The sequence below is a fragment of the Notolabrus celidotus genome, chromosome 19 (genome assembly GCF_009762535.1).
Source record: "Notolabrus celidotus isolate fNotCel1 chromosome 19, fNotCel1.pri, whole genome shotgun sequence".
In the NCBI taxonomy this organism is placed as follows: domain Eukaryota; kingdom Metazoa; phylum Chordata; class Actinopteri; order Labriformes; family Labridae; genus Notolabrus; species Notolabrus celidotus.
In genome coordinates this window covers 11,612,164-11,625,124 of record NC_048290.1, presented here as the reverse complement: position 1 = coordinate 11,625,124, position 12,961 = coordinate 11,612,164, and the positions used below count along the sequence as shown (strand labels likewise).

At 39.9% G+C, this 12,961-nt stretch overlaps 1 protein-coding gene across 13 annotated transcripts in view; it reads right to left on the bottom strand.

The window, feature by feature from the left end:
- nedd4l (NEDD4 like E3 ubiquitin protein ligase) overlaps positions 1–12,961 on the bottom strand; it is a 71,096-nt gene that overhangs the window by 54,723 nt on the left and 3,412 nt on the right. For all 13 annotated transcript variants that reach the window (XM_034709365.1, XM_034709359.1, XM_034709360.1 and 10 more), the window contains exon 2: positions 9,898–9,971. In XM_034709365.1, the coding sequence (XP_034565256.1) occupies positions 9,898–9,971 (74 nt within the window). The remainder of the gene's footprint in view (positions 1–9,897; positions 9,972–12,961) is intronic.

The window sequence follows — 12,961 nt, the reverse complement described above, 5'->3', positions numbered from 1 at the left end:
CATCTCATCACTATCATCGCTCTCTCTCTTATTCTCCTCTATCCCTTTTTCCAACCCCAACTCAGTTAAAGCAGATGGCTGTCTAGCATGAGTCTGGTTCTGCTCAAGGTTTCTGCCTGTTAAAAGGAAGTTTGTCCTTGCCGCTGTAACTAGCTTAATACTGCGAGGTGCACTGCTCATGGTGGGTTAAGATGAGATATGATCGAGGCCTGTCAGTAAGAGAGGACTTGATCTTATCCAGTCTTGATGTTGGGTCTTTGTTAAAAAGCTGTAGTTTTGGAGATATGAGGTTTCAGCCTGATTGCAGCGTTATGCAGAGAATACTGTCGTAAGAACACATACATTTCAGTAACAATTCACACAAATTAGTTTGTTTTTTTTTAAATTGGAAGTAATCAAGAGGTAATGTATATTCTTTTTTCCAGTTAGAAAAGTGTTGTGATGTAATGTGATATTTCTGGTGTGACTCAGGAAGCGTTTCACGGAAAATTACAACTCTCGACAAACAAAGTATCACCCCCAACTTCTGAAATCTGAGACACATTTATGGCCTTAAAGATAATTAGGGATCCCCATCGTCTGACATCATATAAAGTATTTACACAGGTGCAGGTGCCTGTATTGCTCGACTAAACTGCTTGTTTCCAGACCTGAAACCTGAGCCTTCCACAAACAACCACACAGGTGTAAAAGAAAACTGCTTACATTCAGGTATTATGAGATAAGGCTATAATATCTTATTGACAAAGCAGAGTGCTAAAAATAGAACCTGCAAAACATTTTCATGAGACCAGTGCAAATAGTAAGCAGGGTGACTGTGCTATTTAAAAACAGCCAATTGCTTTATATGAAGGTGCTGATGGGGTAGAAATCGCTAGAGGGTTCCAGAGAGAGAGAGAGGAGAGAGAAGAGAGAGGGGAAGAGCCGTGCTATTCACCAGGCAGACCAATTACTCTACTGAACTCAGTCCCAACAGGCAGCACGAGGTAGAGTTTCGGGTTATAACCTTTCCAATCTACCTAAGAGGAGAAGACTGTGTGTGTGTGTGTGTGTGTGTGTGTGTGTGTGTGTGTGTGTGTGTGTGTGTGTGTGTGTGTGTGTGTGTGTGTGTGTGTGTGTGTGTGTGGCGACAGTGGACATTGTTTAATCTCAGAACATTCTTATATAAACCTTTCACATTATTAATACAAAGTCACTTTCACAAAGTAGTGTGCATTTTTCTGATGCTTAGATAAGACCTCCAGGCGAGAAGACACTGAAAACTGGTTTGACTGAAAGTTTTTTCAACATCTAACAAAAGAAGTTTAGTAAATGTGTAATTTTAAAGATGTGCTTAGTCCTCTATGTCCTTCCTTAATGCACCTTGGATTTGTGTGTGTGTGTTCTGTATTGTATCTTTGCACATATATGTGAAGATATGTGTATGAATGTTTATAAATGTATGTCTGAAGTTGTTGAAAATCCATAAAAACAATGTTGGGGGGGGTGATTTTATACCAGATTTCACCAGGAAATCTGTTTCCCCTATCAAGATACATTACATATTCACATACTAATGGAAAGTCCTGAGTCTCATCTTTTATACAATGTGGCTAGAATGGTTGTATTTTGGTGCATCATCATCACGGTCGAAAAAGGGCAAACAGCCAGAAAACAAGAGTTAAAAATTAGCAATGTGCAATACACCAGTTGCATGGAACTATGTTAAATTGACCCCTGTTGAGTAAAATACATGTAAAGTTAGATTTTTGGGGCATTTTTGCCTTAAATGGAGAGAACAGATGGACAGACAGAAAATATGGGGAACACAGAATGGGGGAAGACATGCAGAAAATGATCATGGCCAGGAGTCAAACCTGCGGCTGCTACAACGAGGACTATAGCCTCTTTGTATGGTGTGCTGGCTTAGACCGCTAGGCCAAGAGCACCCTGTAAAACACATTAATATTCAAATTGTGGGACTCGATCTCACGACCGCCTCCGTGTGAGTTTGCTGCTCACCTCTATCAGACCATCGAAAGGCTTAGAAATGCAACTGTTTATCATATATCAATCAAATTAGTCAGCATCTAGGGGACTCTCTACCTGTAAAGTCAGAGCTGGGCAGAAAAGTACCAGACAAGCAGTCTTGTTGAAACCATAGACTGTAAAAAATATGGACGTAGTATCCGTGACGTCACCCATCTGTTCCTGAGAGCTGTTTTGAAGCAAATCGACGGCAGCAGCCATATTGGTAATGCAGAACTCAACTAGGCAGAGTGTGACGTAGTGTGAGTCTCTTAGCCAATGGCTGTGTGTTCCCGACCGGGAGTCACGTCAGTCATGTCCTTATTTGGGCAAAACTCATAATCTTAATATCTTCTTAACCGTCATGTTAGAAAAAAATTCACCCCCCGTACAGTGTGTGCCATTGGAGAGATTAGCGTTGTAGGGCCAAGCCGTTTTTTGAACCAGGCTGTAAACATGTTTATTAATGCTGCAAAGATCGTCTTTTTCCCATTCATATCTATGTGGTTTCCTGTGTTTCTGCAGCCAGCCTCAAGCGGATTTTCGATGGATTGCAGTTTATATCACTTCCGCATTGGCTTCATCGTTTGAGACCGGAGTTTGCCGCTTGGTTGAAACCTTCTACTTAAAGGGATTTTTGAAGTGGGGTTGTATGAGTTTTATGTCACTAGTTATTGTACTAGCAACAATGGATGCTGCTCAGCTCGGCCCCTGTAATGATAAACTGCAGAAGGGGTCAATCTGCCATGTAATTTATCTAATTTTGAAAGACCCTGACCCAAGAACTCACCAGGTCTGCAACTTCAAAGTGACAAAACTACAATTAAATTAAATAATGAGTAACTTTGACCGCGCCAAGGTAATGCCGTTTACTGCAGACATATGTGGACAACTTTATGAGCCCGAGTTTACCGGGGAAAAGGCGAATTAAGGCTCCTGAGGAAAAAGTGTAGAAACTTCAATGCTACACTGGAGAGCAGGAGAGATCCCTGGTTACATAGTGGTGACAGAAAACTCATACAACCCCACTTCAAAAACACTGAAATAACCCTTTAACATCTAATAGCCCATATATCACATTATTCATGATTTTCTGTGTAAAATAATATATATGTTGAAATATTTCTTTGTGTAGAAAGGATGTTGACTAACGCTTGATTTTTTCTTTTCATATATAAACAAATACCATAACTGTATTAATTTCCAACTTCCTTCTGAATATGTTTTACATTTTATGTCAAAAACTATTTAAGTTTTCTGAAACATTAATGTAGCAACTGTATTTTGGATGGTTTAAAGCTGGTTGACATTAAGCCTTGGACATTTAGACCTGATTGACCCTGTTTTTAACCTAATTTAACATTGAAATATCAGTTAGTACTTATTAGAAATGTGATAGATAAGATACTGTATACTTTACGTTTACAAATTTCAAGCTGCAAGAGCATAGGCAAGAATCTAGCCTATGTAATGAACTGAGATGATATGCATGATGATACAGGGGTTCATATACTACAGTGTAATGCTATAATGTTAATAAAGAGACATATTGTGTGTTTTTTAAACACATTTTGATATGACACACCTGTCATATGCATAAAATCAGTGTTGATGCACAGTACGGATAACAATAGTTCATGTTTTTTAATGCAGTCAGATCTTGTACTCAGCGTTGTCACTGTAACATACAGCATTATAGATCTACTGTTTTTACAATCTAATAAAATATGCATGCTTATATCAGTAAAAATGAGCATGTGGACTATTAATTGTATTAACACAGTATTGGAGTGCTCAAGTGCAGGGGATCCCAAAGTGGGGGTCGCAAGATTCTTTTTTTTTTAAAGTAATCTAAAATTTTGTATATTGCCATTACTGTAAATATATATATATTAATTAATTTAGAAATAAAACCTTGCAGGTATATTTTTTTCATTAGTATTCTGCCTTTCTTTAGATGACTCCTAAGGTTAGAGTTAGGGTTAGTTTACAGTTAATTAAGAAAAGCATCAGTAGCAGCGGTTAATTCATAACAGCACAGGAAACACAGCCACATGTGCATGTAGGTGGCTACTTTTCTGCAGACTAGCTATATTAAGTATGAAGCTACATTAAATCACTTGGAGGGACAGTGGGGGTCGCAAGTCTTTGACACCAATATTTTTGGGGGTCATGGACCGAAAAGTTTAAGAACCCCTGCTCAAGTGTAGGGATATGTTCTTACAGCCCTGGTTTAAATGCTCACATAATGTTTGTGTCCCAGCTGAGTTCATCTCTTTTTTTTTAATAGATGTAAAAAGTAAACGGTAGTATTCAAAGTAGCTGCTTCTCCAGCAGAAAAAACATGTTGGACCAAGGATCCTTGAACATAATTCTGCACCGCACTTGAAACAGGCAAAAAAAACAAAAACTCAGCACTACAGGGACTGATCTGAATGGATACGTGAAGAAGGATGAGAGCAGAGGACAGACTGTGCTCAAGTACTTCACTGGAGACGAGTGGATGGGAAACTCCAAACATGAGAGGTCTGACCTGACCGCTCTGCATCACACTGGATTAATGCGTTTTCATACGCAGCTAGAACATCAAAATTCAGCCTCTGAAAAAAAGATAAATACCATGAATTCTCCTGTTTGAGAATAAAGTGCTTAGCATTTTTTCTTGAAATAACTTTGACAGTAGATCAATTATCGTAGCAGTTGTTTATCAATTTTCTGTCAACAGATTAATCAATTATCTAATGTGAGAGAAGCCGATATTTCCCATAACGGTACTGTGTGACCTGAAATAACTCCAATCAATGTATACACGTCTAATGTAACAGATGGTGTGTCTCTCTCATGTGGAAGTAAACCAGCGAGAGGCACTGGTAGGAAGCTTTCAACCTGCCCCTATGACAACAAGGGAGTTCAAACCAGTCTTTTTACTCAGGGTGGTACTCTGGGTGAGACACTGGTTTTAAGTGTTGCATTTCCTGTGTTGCAAATGACATTTTGAAAGCAGTAGCTAGCCTCATCACACAAGGTTAGAAATTCAATTTGGATCTAAGCATTTATGAATGTGTTTTAAATCTGATTTACCCTAATCGGTTTCCATGGAATGTTTTTTTTTACTATCCAGATTTGATATGAGCAGCAATCTAATTCCAGTTTGGATATGGCCAAAATTAGATTCCGCTTGCCAGCTGGAGCTCAGCCTCACATTGATTTTATGGGAAGTAGTTGAGAGGGAGCAGAGGAAAAAAGCCAAGAGGAGTAGGAAATATTTTAAAAATGAGCTGCAGACAATCCCTAAGAATAAAACTGCTGTTGCTTGATTGCTAATTAAGGTCTCCGGGAACCCCACAGCATCTAATTGCGTGTTTGCGTGGTTCTGTGATGTGCTGTGTGACCAAACAAAAACAATAGGTCTACTGTATCGCGGCTGCCCTGAGACTCCTTCTTGTCTCCTTCCTTCTATCAACAGGAATCCTGCTGAGGGAGACGGCTACTTCAGGGCAGCGTTGGGAGATGAAAGCTAGCATGTGCTGCTAGCTCAAAATGGCAGCTCTGTGAGGGGTTGTTGTTCCTCGAGTTTCTATCCACACCTCCCAAGAAAAACAAAAACATAACCTAGGGGAGTTTATGTAATCCACAATAACAGAAGAAGACAATACAACAAAGTGGCTGTTTGACTGAATACAGAAGCAACAGGAGCAGATTTGGAGTGAAAACAAGAGAAGAACAAGCCAGCTCTGTTTGAGCATCTTATGAGGTGACAGACTGCCAAGTCAGCACTGTCTCTCCTCCTGTGGTAGCTCGCCACACATCCAGGGCTCATTCAGTGTTTTCTTCATTACAGTTCAGATTTCTCCTGAGCCAGGGTTGGGCCGTCCTGCCAGCGGGACATCAGGATGCTAAAAAATGCACTGTGGCATGTGAGTGGCATTCACACAGCGCTAAACATGCCAGGCGCTCTTTCTCTGACAATGTCGGCTTTCTCATCACTCAGATACAATGCATGACTATAAGCAACAGTAAGAGCAGTGTTTAAATGTAGATGAGGCTGATATTAGTTATACAGGGAGTCCAACTAGAAAACATGACAGGGAAATACTGCAGTCTGAAATGGATTTTCCAACAACTGCAGCTAGGCCTAACTAATGTAATTCTGCATTGCTCTAAATGGGTGATTTTTTCCCCATCTAGCATATTCTTTGACTTTTGTGTGGTTGTTGTTAAACAGAAGTTTCTGAAGATCATTCAGTTTAAGTGCAATGAAAAATGCAGCTTGTGGAGGGCAGTCTGTTCGGAGCATTCCCTGGAATGACATTGCTGCCTTACTGGTAAATGCATGAGCATTATACTTTCATTAAAAGGACCTTACAGCCGAAAGAGTCCACTCTTTAATAAGCACCCTGCCCTTTAAGAGTTTCCTTACAAGAGCAGGCTTTATGAAGTCTAACTGAGCAAAATAACATCAGACACTGAATATGTGGGTACTTCATTCATAGATATAATCAAAACTTTTGCCCAGATGTAGAATCCAAAATGCAAGACACAGTAGAGATATAGACAGTTGCCTGCACAGCAAGTCATGCTAACTGCACCATGCATGGTTTACATCTACAACTAGTAACTACTGTTTCTGAGAAGTGGGAAAGAACAGAGTTTAGTTAACTGACAGTCCTATGCTGATGTAAAATATAACATTAGTAGGGATGTCCCAATTAGCTTTTTTGGTCCCTGGTCCAATCCGATTATTAGACATCAAATATTTGCAGATCCAGAGTCCCGATCTGATACTTGTGTTGCCTAGATATTAGTTGCACAAGAGATAAGACAGTTGAGCTGCACACTGTTTTTTTTCCTTTAACAAAATAAATATTAAAAAAATAACTAAAATATGTCTTGTGTTTATTCCATTCAAATTAATCCAGCTAGCATTGTAAACTCATAATCTGATTTACAAGTTCTGCTGTATGAGACGCAAGAAACTGCTGTGCATGCATTACAGCATGCTTACATCCGCAGCTGCCTTGCATGCAACTCTCACAAGACGTGCGTGATTCACAATGGCAGCATCCGGATGCGAGACGAAGAACGTAACGTTTTTTTCTGTAATTCAGCGTTGCACATGTTAGTTCTACAATAACATTTAAATCATTGCTTGAGTTCTACATCAACTTTAGTTAGAGTTTCACATATTAAAACAGTTTCACATTAAACATCTGTGTTTCTGGGGCGCTAGCGGTTGCAGTGGTTGCTCATTCGACTTCCAGCCACAATCATAAGCTGCACCTTTTCCACTGCTATCTACTCCCCACATTTACTGTCTCTCTTCAGCAGTCCTATCCCATCAAGAAAAAAATACCCCAGAACTATAATTAAAAAATAATAATATTAATAAGAAATATGAGTTAATATGAGCATCAGTTATAAAAAAAAAAAAACATCTACCCAATGCTGAATTTTACATTTTTCTCATGGTGTTAGTGCATGTTTTCCAAAAGTTTTAACATGATAGCAATCATCTCCCATCCATATTGGGTCAACAGAGGCAGGTTGGATTTTTTTGTTGGAGAATTCAGGTTATGTCATTGAAAAAGATAGTAAGATATCTTATCATCGCTATTTTGGAATAGCATTAAATTGGTTTTACTCCCTTCCTCTCATTGTAACTCACTCTACTTCGGCATTTCCCAAACAACAATTTTCCTTCTACAATTGGTTGAAAATGCTTCTGCCCAGCTATTAACTAGGTCCCAAAAACGTCACCATATAACCCCCATCCTTGCATCCTTACATTGGCTTCTGGTTCATCAGAAAATTAATTTCAAAGTTCTCCTGATTGTTTTAAATGACCCGTCATACATCTCAGAACTTCTCAACCCCAACAGCACAGGGAGACCCCTCAGATCCTCTCAGCAGGGCTTATTGGCTGAGCCCCGTTCAAAGAAAAAAAGGCCGTGGACAGGGCTTTCTCGGTAGCAGCTCCTCGGCTCTGGAATAACCTGCCAGAGGTCTTCAGAAAGGCAAACTCTGTTGAGGCTTTTAAGAAACACCTAAAAACCTAATTTTACTTCATTGCTTTTTTAAAGCTATGTTTTGGGGGGGTTTTTAGGGCATTTTTGATTGGACAGCTGAAGAGAGACAGGAAATTTAGGGAGCAGAGAGCGGGGGAAGACATGTAGCAAACGGTCGTGGCCGGGAATCGAACCAGCACCCTCTCGACAATGACTATGACCTCTGCAAGTGGGATGCATAGACCGCTAGGCCACTAGCACCCCTACTTCAATATTTCATCAGTTTGAATATGTTTCTATTTTTATATTGTATATATTTTTTTTATTCTTTTTACTCTAAACTTTATACTGTCTGTTTTTATGCTGGCTGCGTATAGCCTGATGGTTCCTGTGAATAACCACTTTGCCAGCTGTAAGACCCTAGAATGCACGAAAACGGTGTGTTCCAGGTTTGCTGCTCAAAGAAAAGTAGACGGTGAAAATCAGCGATTGAAAGAAGACTGGAGTGGAACTTTTGAAGTTCCTCTGCTCCTTCACTTGCCATGTCATGAAATGCAGTGAATGAGGCAGGACTGGGCCCACAGATAGGGTGCTTTGCACATGCAGTAAATTTTGAGTTGAATGTTGTTTTTATTTATTGGGCAAAGTGTTTTGCAAAATAAATGAAGGGACAAAGTTGTATTTGTCTTGTCTTCTTTCTTTTTTCTTTTTTTTTTGCTGATCCGAAAAATGATCCGATCCGTGACTCAAATCCGTGATACGATCCGAACCGTGAGTTTTTTGATCCGTTGCACCCCTATCCAGTACTATGGATTTTAACTGTTTTGAATGTGACTGAATGTGCGCATGACTTCCTGAAGGTAAAACAAATCTGCAGCAGAAATGATGGTGGGTCATTCAGACTGAACCCAGAGGAAATCAATCTTAAGTCATTAAAAATGAACAGGTAATAATGTTTGTGCATCAAGATGACAGAGCTATTTGTTTAGTGTGGTTTAGGAGAGAGCAAGTGCAATGGAATTTTCCATTCGGTGCTTGAACAAAATGATAAGGATGCAGCAGTGATTGATGGTCACTTGGTGTATTATTAATTGATCGCAGTGTCCTAGTGCTGCAGGTACAGTGAGAGGTATGTAATTAACATTCAGTGGGCAAAAGTCACAGCGCTTAGCCATGCAGAAAAAAACAAAGACTACACACTGACTTCAACTACGAGTCCACAGAGGTGTATTATGCAACATCACATAAAAGTTGCACTAAAAGTAGGTTATACTTCATCACAGAATTACACACGGGAAGGGAAGTCAGACAGTGTAAGAGAGAGGCCCCATGACACTTCAAAGATTGTCAATGGTGTCTTGTTCCATGTGAGAAAGTTTATGGTATGTATAATTATTGGTCACGTCACTTTTATCTGGAGAACTGCAATATAGGTGGGCTATGAATAAGACAGGGGGAGGGGGGTGGGTAATCATTAATTAGCACTTAAAAGTTCAAGGACTATGTAAGAAAGAAGCATGCAGTAAAAATGTGTAGAAACTGTATGGCACAAAGTTGAAAGACCTGACAGAAGAAGCACTTTGGAATCTAGGAGCAGGATGCAACATGCAAAAACGTATCTACAGGTTATATACTCTGTCATATGTTTGGCTTTTCTCATGTAAATACCCCCAAGTCTCTTTACTGATTGTTAGAGGTCATTGTTCAAATATTGTTTCTTACAAAGCAGTTGTACAAGTGACGACGCATGTATGAGAGCAGACGCCTCAGCCAGGCCTTTGACTCAATGCTAGAGTGATAACATTAAACAGTGACATAACATGCTAACTGAAAAAAACCTGTAATGTCAAAAAACATCCTCTGGTGGTTTCTATTTGATGCTCACCTTGCTCCAATGATGTCTTTCTTCGCCAAATCAATTCCTGCAATGACCTTAACCCGCAGCACTCTCGTTTCATTCTGAAAAAGAAAAAAAGAACAGATCAAAAGATTGCATCAAACTCAAGCCAGAACGATGTTAAAAGCCACTCCATACAGTCAAGCAGCAGCCTGCACTGGCCTGCTTTTTTTTTGCAATAACCCTGACTTTAGATATGAAATGAGTTGCGTTCCATCTGCTGGAGTTTTTACCCTTTTAGACATCGCTCTTTTCTCCTTGCACCTTGAAAGTAGGTGAAGTTGTGCCAGAAGCCTCCACTCTGCTTGTCATGTTTAGAGCCTGGCAGATAACATGACATAACCTTTATTGGGATACTGCAGGTGAACCATAAAGAAAGCTGAGTGACATCCCCTCAGTATTACTTAAATTGTCTGTGTTTCATAACTACCATTGCAAGGTGACAAGAAATGCACAATATGTGTCACAAAACAGGGGGTATGATTTAACATATTCTGATGTAATACGCTGCAGTATTGCAAGAAGGTCATGGATTGTGCTTTGCTTAAAATATTGCTGTCTCACAGGCCAGTACAGTTTTGTTTTTTATTGTACCTTTATGTACTTCCTTCTTTTGGGCTCTGTTCTGTTTGTCTGCTGTGAAAAGTTTAACACCTGAATTTAAATAACAACACTGCCATGTAGCATAAAAACTGTGCAGCAGTGCCACAGTTGAAAAATGGTTGATGGCACGTCATATGCCAGGGCTCTAGTGGCATGTGCCACAGTTTAGTGATCCCAAATCACAGAAACCTTTACCTTGAGAAAATATTCGAAAATGCTAACCTGTCACTATCAACATGCAGTTAGCCATTTTTTACAAACATACTTCTAACCCAGACTTTTCAGCCCGCGACCCCCAAAATATAAGTGCCAAGGACTCACTACCCCCACTGTCCCTCAAAGTGATTTAATGTGGCTTCATTTAGCTGGTCTGCAGAAAATTAGCCTACCTATATGAGCATGTGGCTGTGTTTCCTGTGTTGTTATGAATTAACCAACTGCTACTGATGCTTTTGATAATTAAATGTTCACTAACCCAAAATTTAGGAGTCATCTGACAAAAAGAAAGGCAGAAAACTAATTACACTTTATATTTTCAAGGTTTTATTTCAAGTTTAGCTACTATTTTGTCAATACTTTTTACTATAATGGGGAAAGATTTACTATTTTTACATAAATTCGGGAAGACATCTCACGACCCCCCATTTGTGTCTTACGACCCCCCAGGAGGTCCCGACCCAGACTTTGGGAACCCCTGTTCTAGTGGCATGTTCCACAGTTTAGTGATCCCAAATCACAGAAAACTTTACCTTGAGAAATATTTGAAAAGGCTGACCTGTCGCTATCAACATGCAGTTAGCCATTTTTTACCAACATACTTCTAACTGGTTTAGACCACAGACTGTATAAATAATGGACGTAGTATCCATGACATCGTCTATATGTTTCTGAAACGCTGTTTTGAAGCCAAGCATTGATGGGAGCCATATTGGAAAAGTTTAACTCAACCTAACTGCTGTCGAGCTAGTGTGAGATAAAGGGGCGGGCTTTGAGCCTCCTAACCAACAACTACAGTGTTCCTGCCTGTCAATCAAGTCAGCTGTGCTTCTCATAATGGAAAACTCGTAATCTTAATATCTTCGAAAATTGTTGCGTTGTGAAAAAATTCACCTACATACAGTGTGTGCCGATTGAGAAATGAGCCATCCAGACTACACTTGTTTTTTTTTTACCAGGCTGTAAACATGTTTATTTCTGCTGTAAAGATCGGCCTCTTTGAATTGGCGTGTATGTGGTTTCCAGTACTTCCGGAGCCAGCCTCAAGCAGACACTCAAGAAACTGCAGTTTTTAAAGGTGACATATCATGCAAAATCAACTTTTTAATAGTTCTCCACCTGAAATATGTGTCCCTGGCATGTCTACAAACCCCCCGAAAATGAAAAAAATCCATTCTGCCCCTGTTCTGATTTCTCCACCTTTCTGTAAATGTGTGCTGAAACGAGCCGTTTCAGTTTTCCGTGTTTTTTTACACATCACTGCGCCATCCGGTCTGTCACGGAAGCCAGAGCTAGGAGCTTGTTCAGCCCATAGACTGTATAAAATACAACTCAACTCCTCCTCTGCTTTTCATTACCTTCACACGTGTGTTAACAAGAAGCTTAGGAGGGAGGCATGCTAGTTGTAGGCTGTCTTAAGAAACACAAAGGTCGGTTTTACTCCGCACGTCTGCAGATTTGAAGATCTAGTGGATGATTTTTATTTTTCATGGATAAGTGCTTGCGCTAGTTAGCATAGCCACATAGCTACATGTTCGTAGCTGTGTACCAAGACACACGTCAACATACTGATAAATAAAACAACAAGAAACACAAAATCTGTGACCAATCGTTCAGAAAGGTCCTGCTGCAGGCGCCTCTCCGCCAGGATCAGATTCTGGATCAAATTCAGAGGGTTGAAGTAATGCGGGTCTGTGAGCAGCCGTGTATATTCAGCCAACATGTAAACATTAGATCAACGTGCTGGAGAGCTGAGGCCACATCCATTTTCTGATTTCAAAGTGTTTTTTGAGCAATAAACTTTAAAGACATGTTTTGGGGACCTCTTAGACCAATATATTTTGATGAATAAGAGCACAATATGTCACCTTTAACACTTCTGCGTTGGCTTCAATTCTCACGGCTGGAGGTTGCTATTAAATTACTTTTATGTTATTTGGAGATGCCCAACAACTATACTTTCAATACACATGAAAGATAGAGGAAAGATTTACCTCAGTATGTTGCACTTCTGTTACTAATAAATACAATAAAATGTATAGTGACATATTGGTGGCATACCAATGAGAGGTCTGGGGCACATGTTGCTATCCCCCTAGTGGCCCACCATTAGCCACGCCACATGCTGCTGATCTACTGGCATACGCTGCTGATCTAGTAGTACATGACGTGACATGCTTTTCAAATTCCCTATCACTCCAACTCCAAATGTAAACTTTCACTTTTAAGTCTT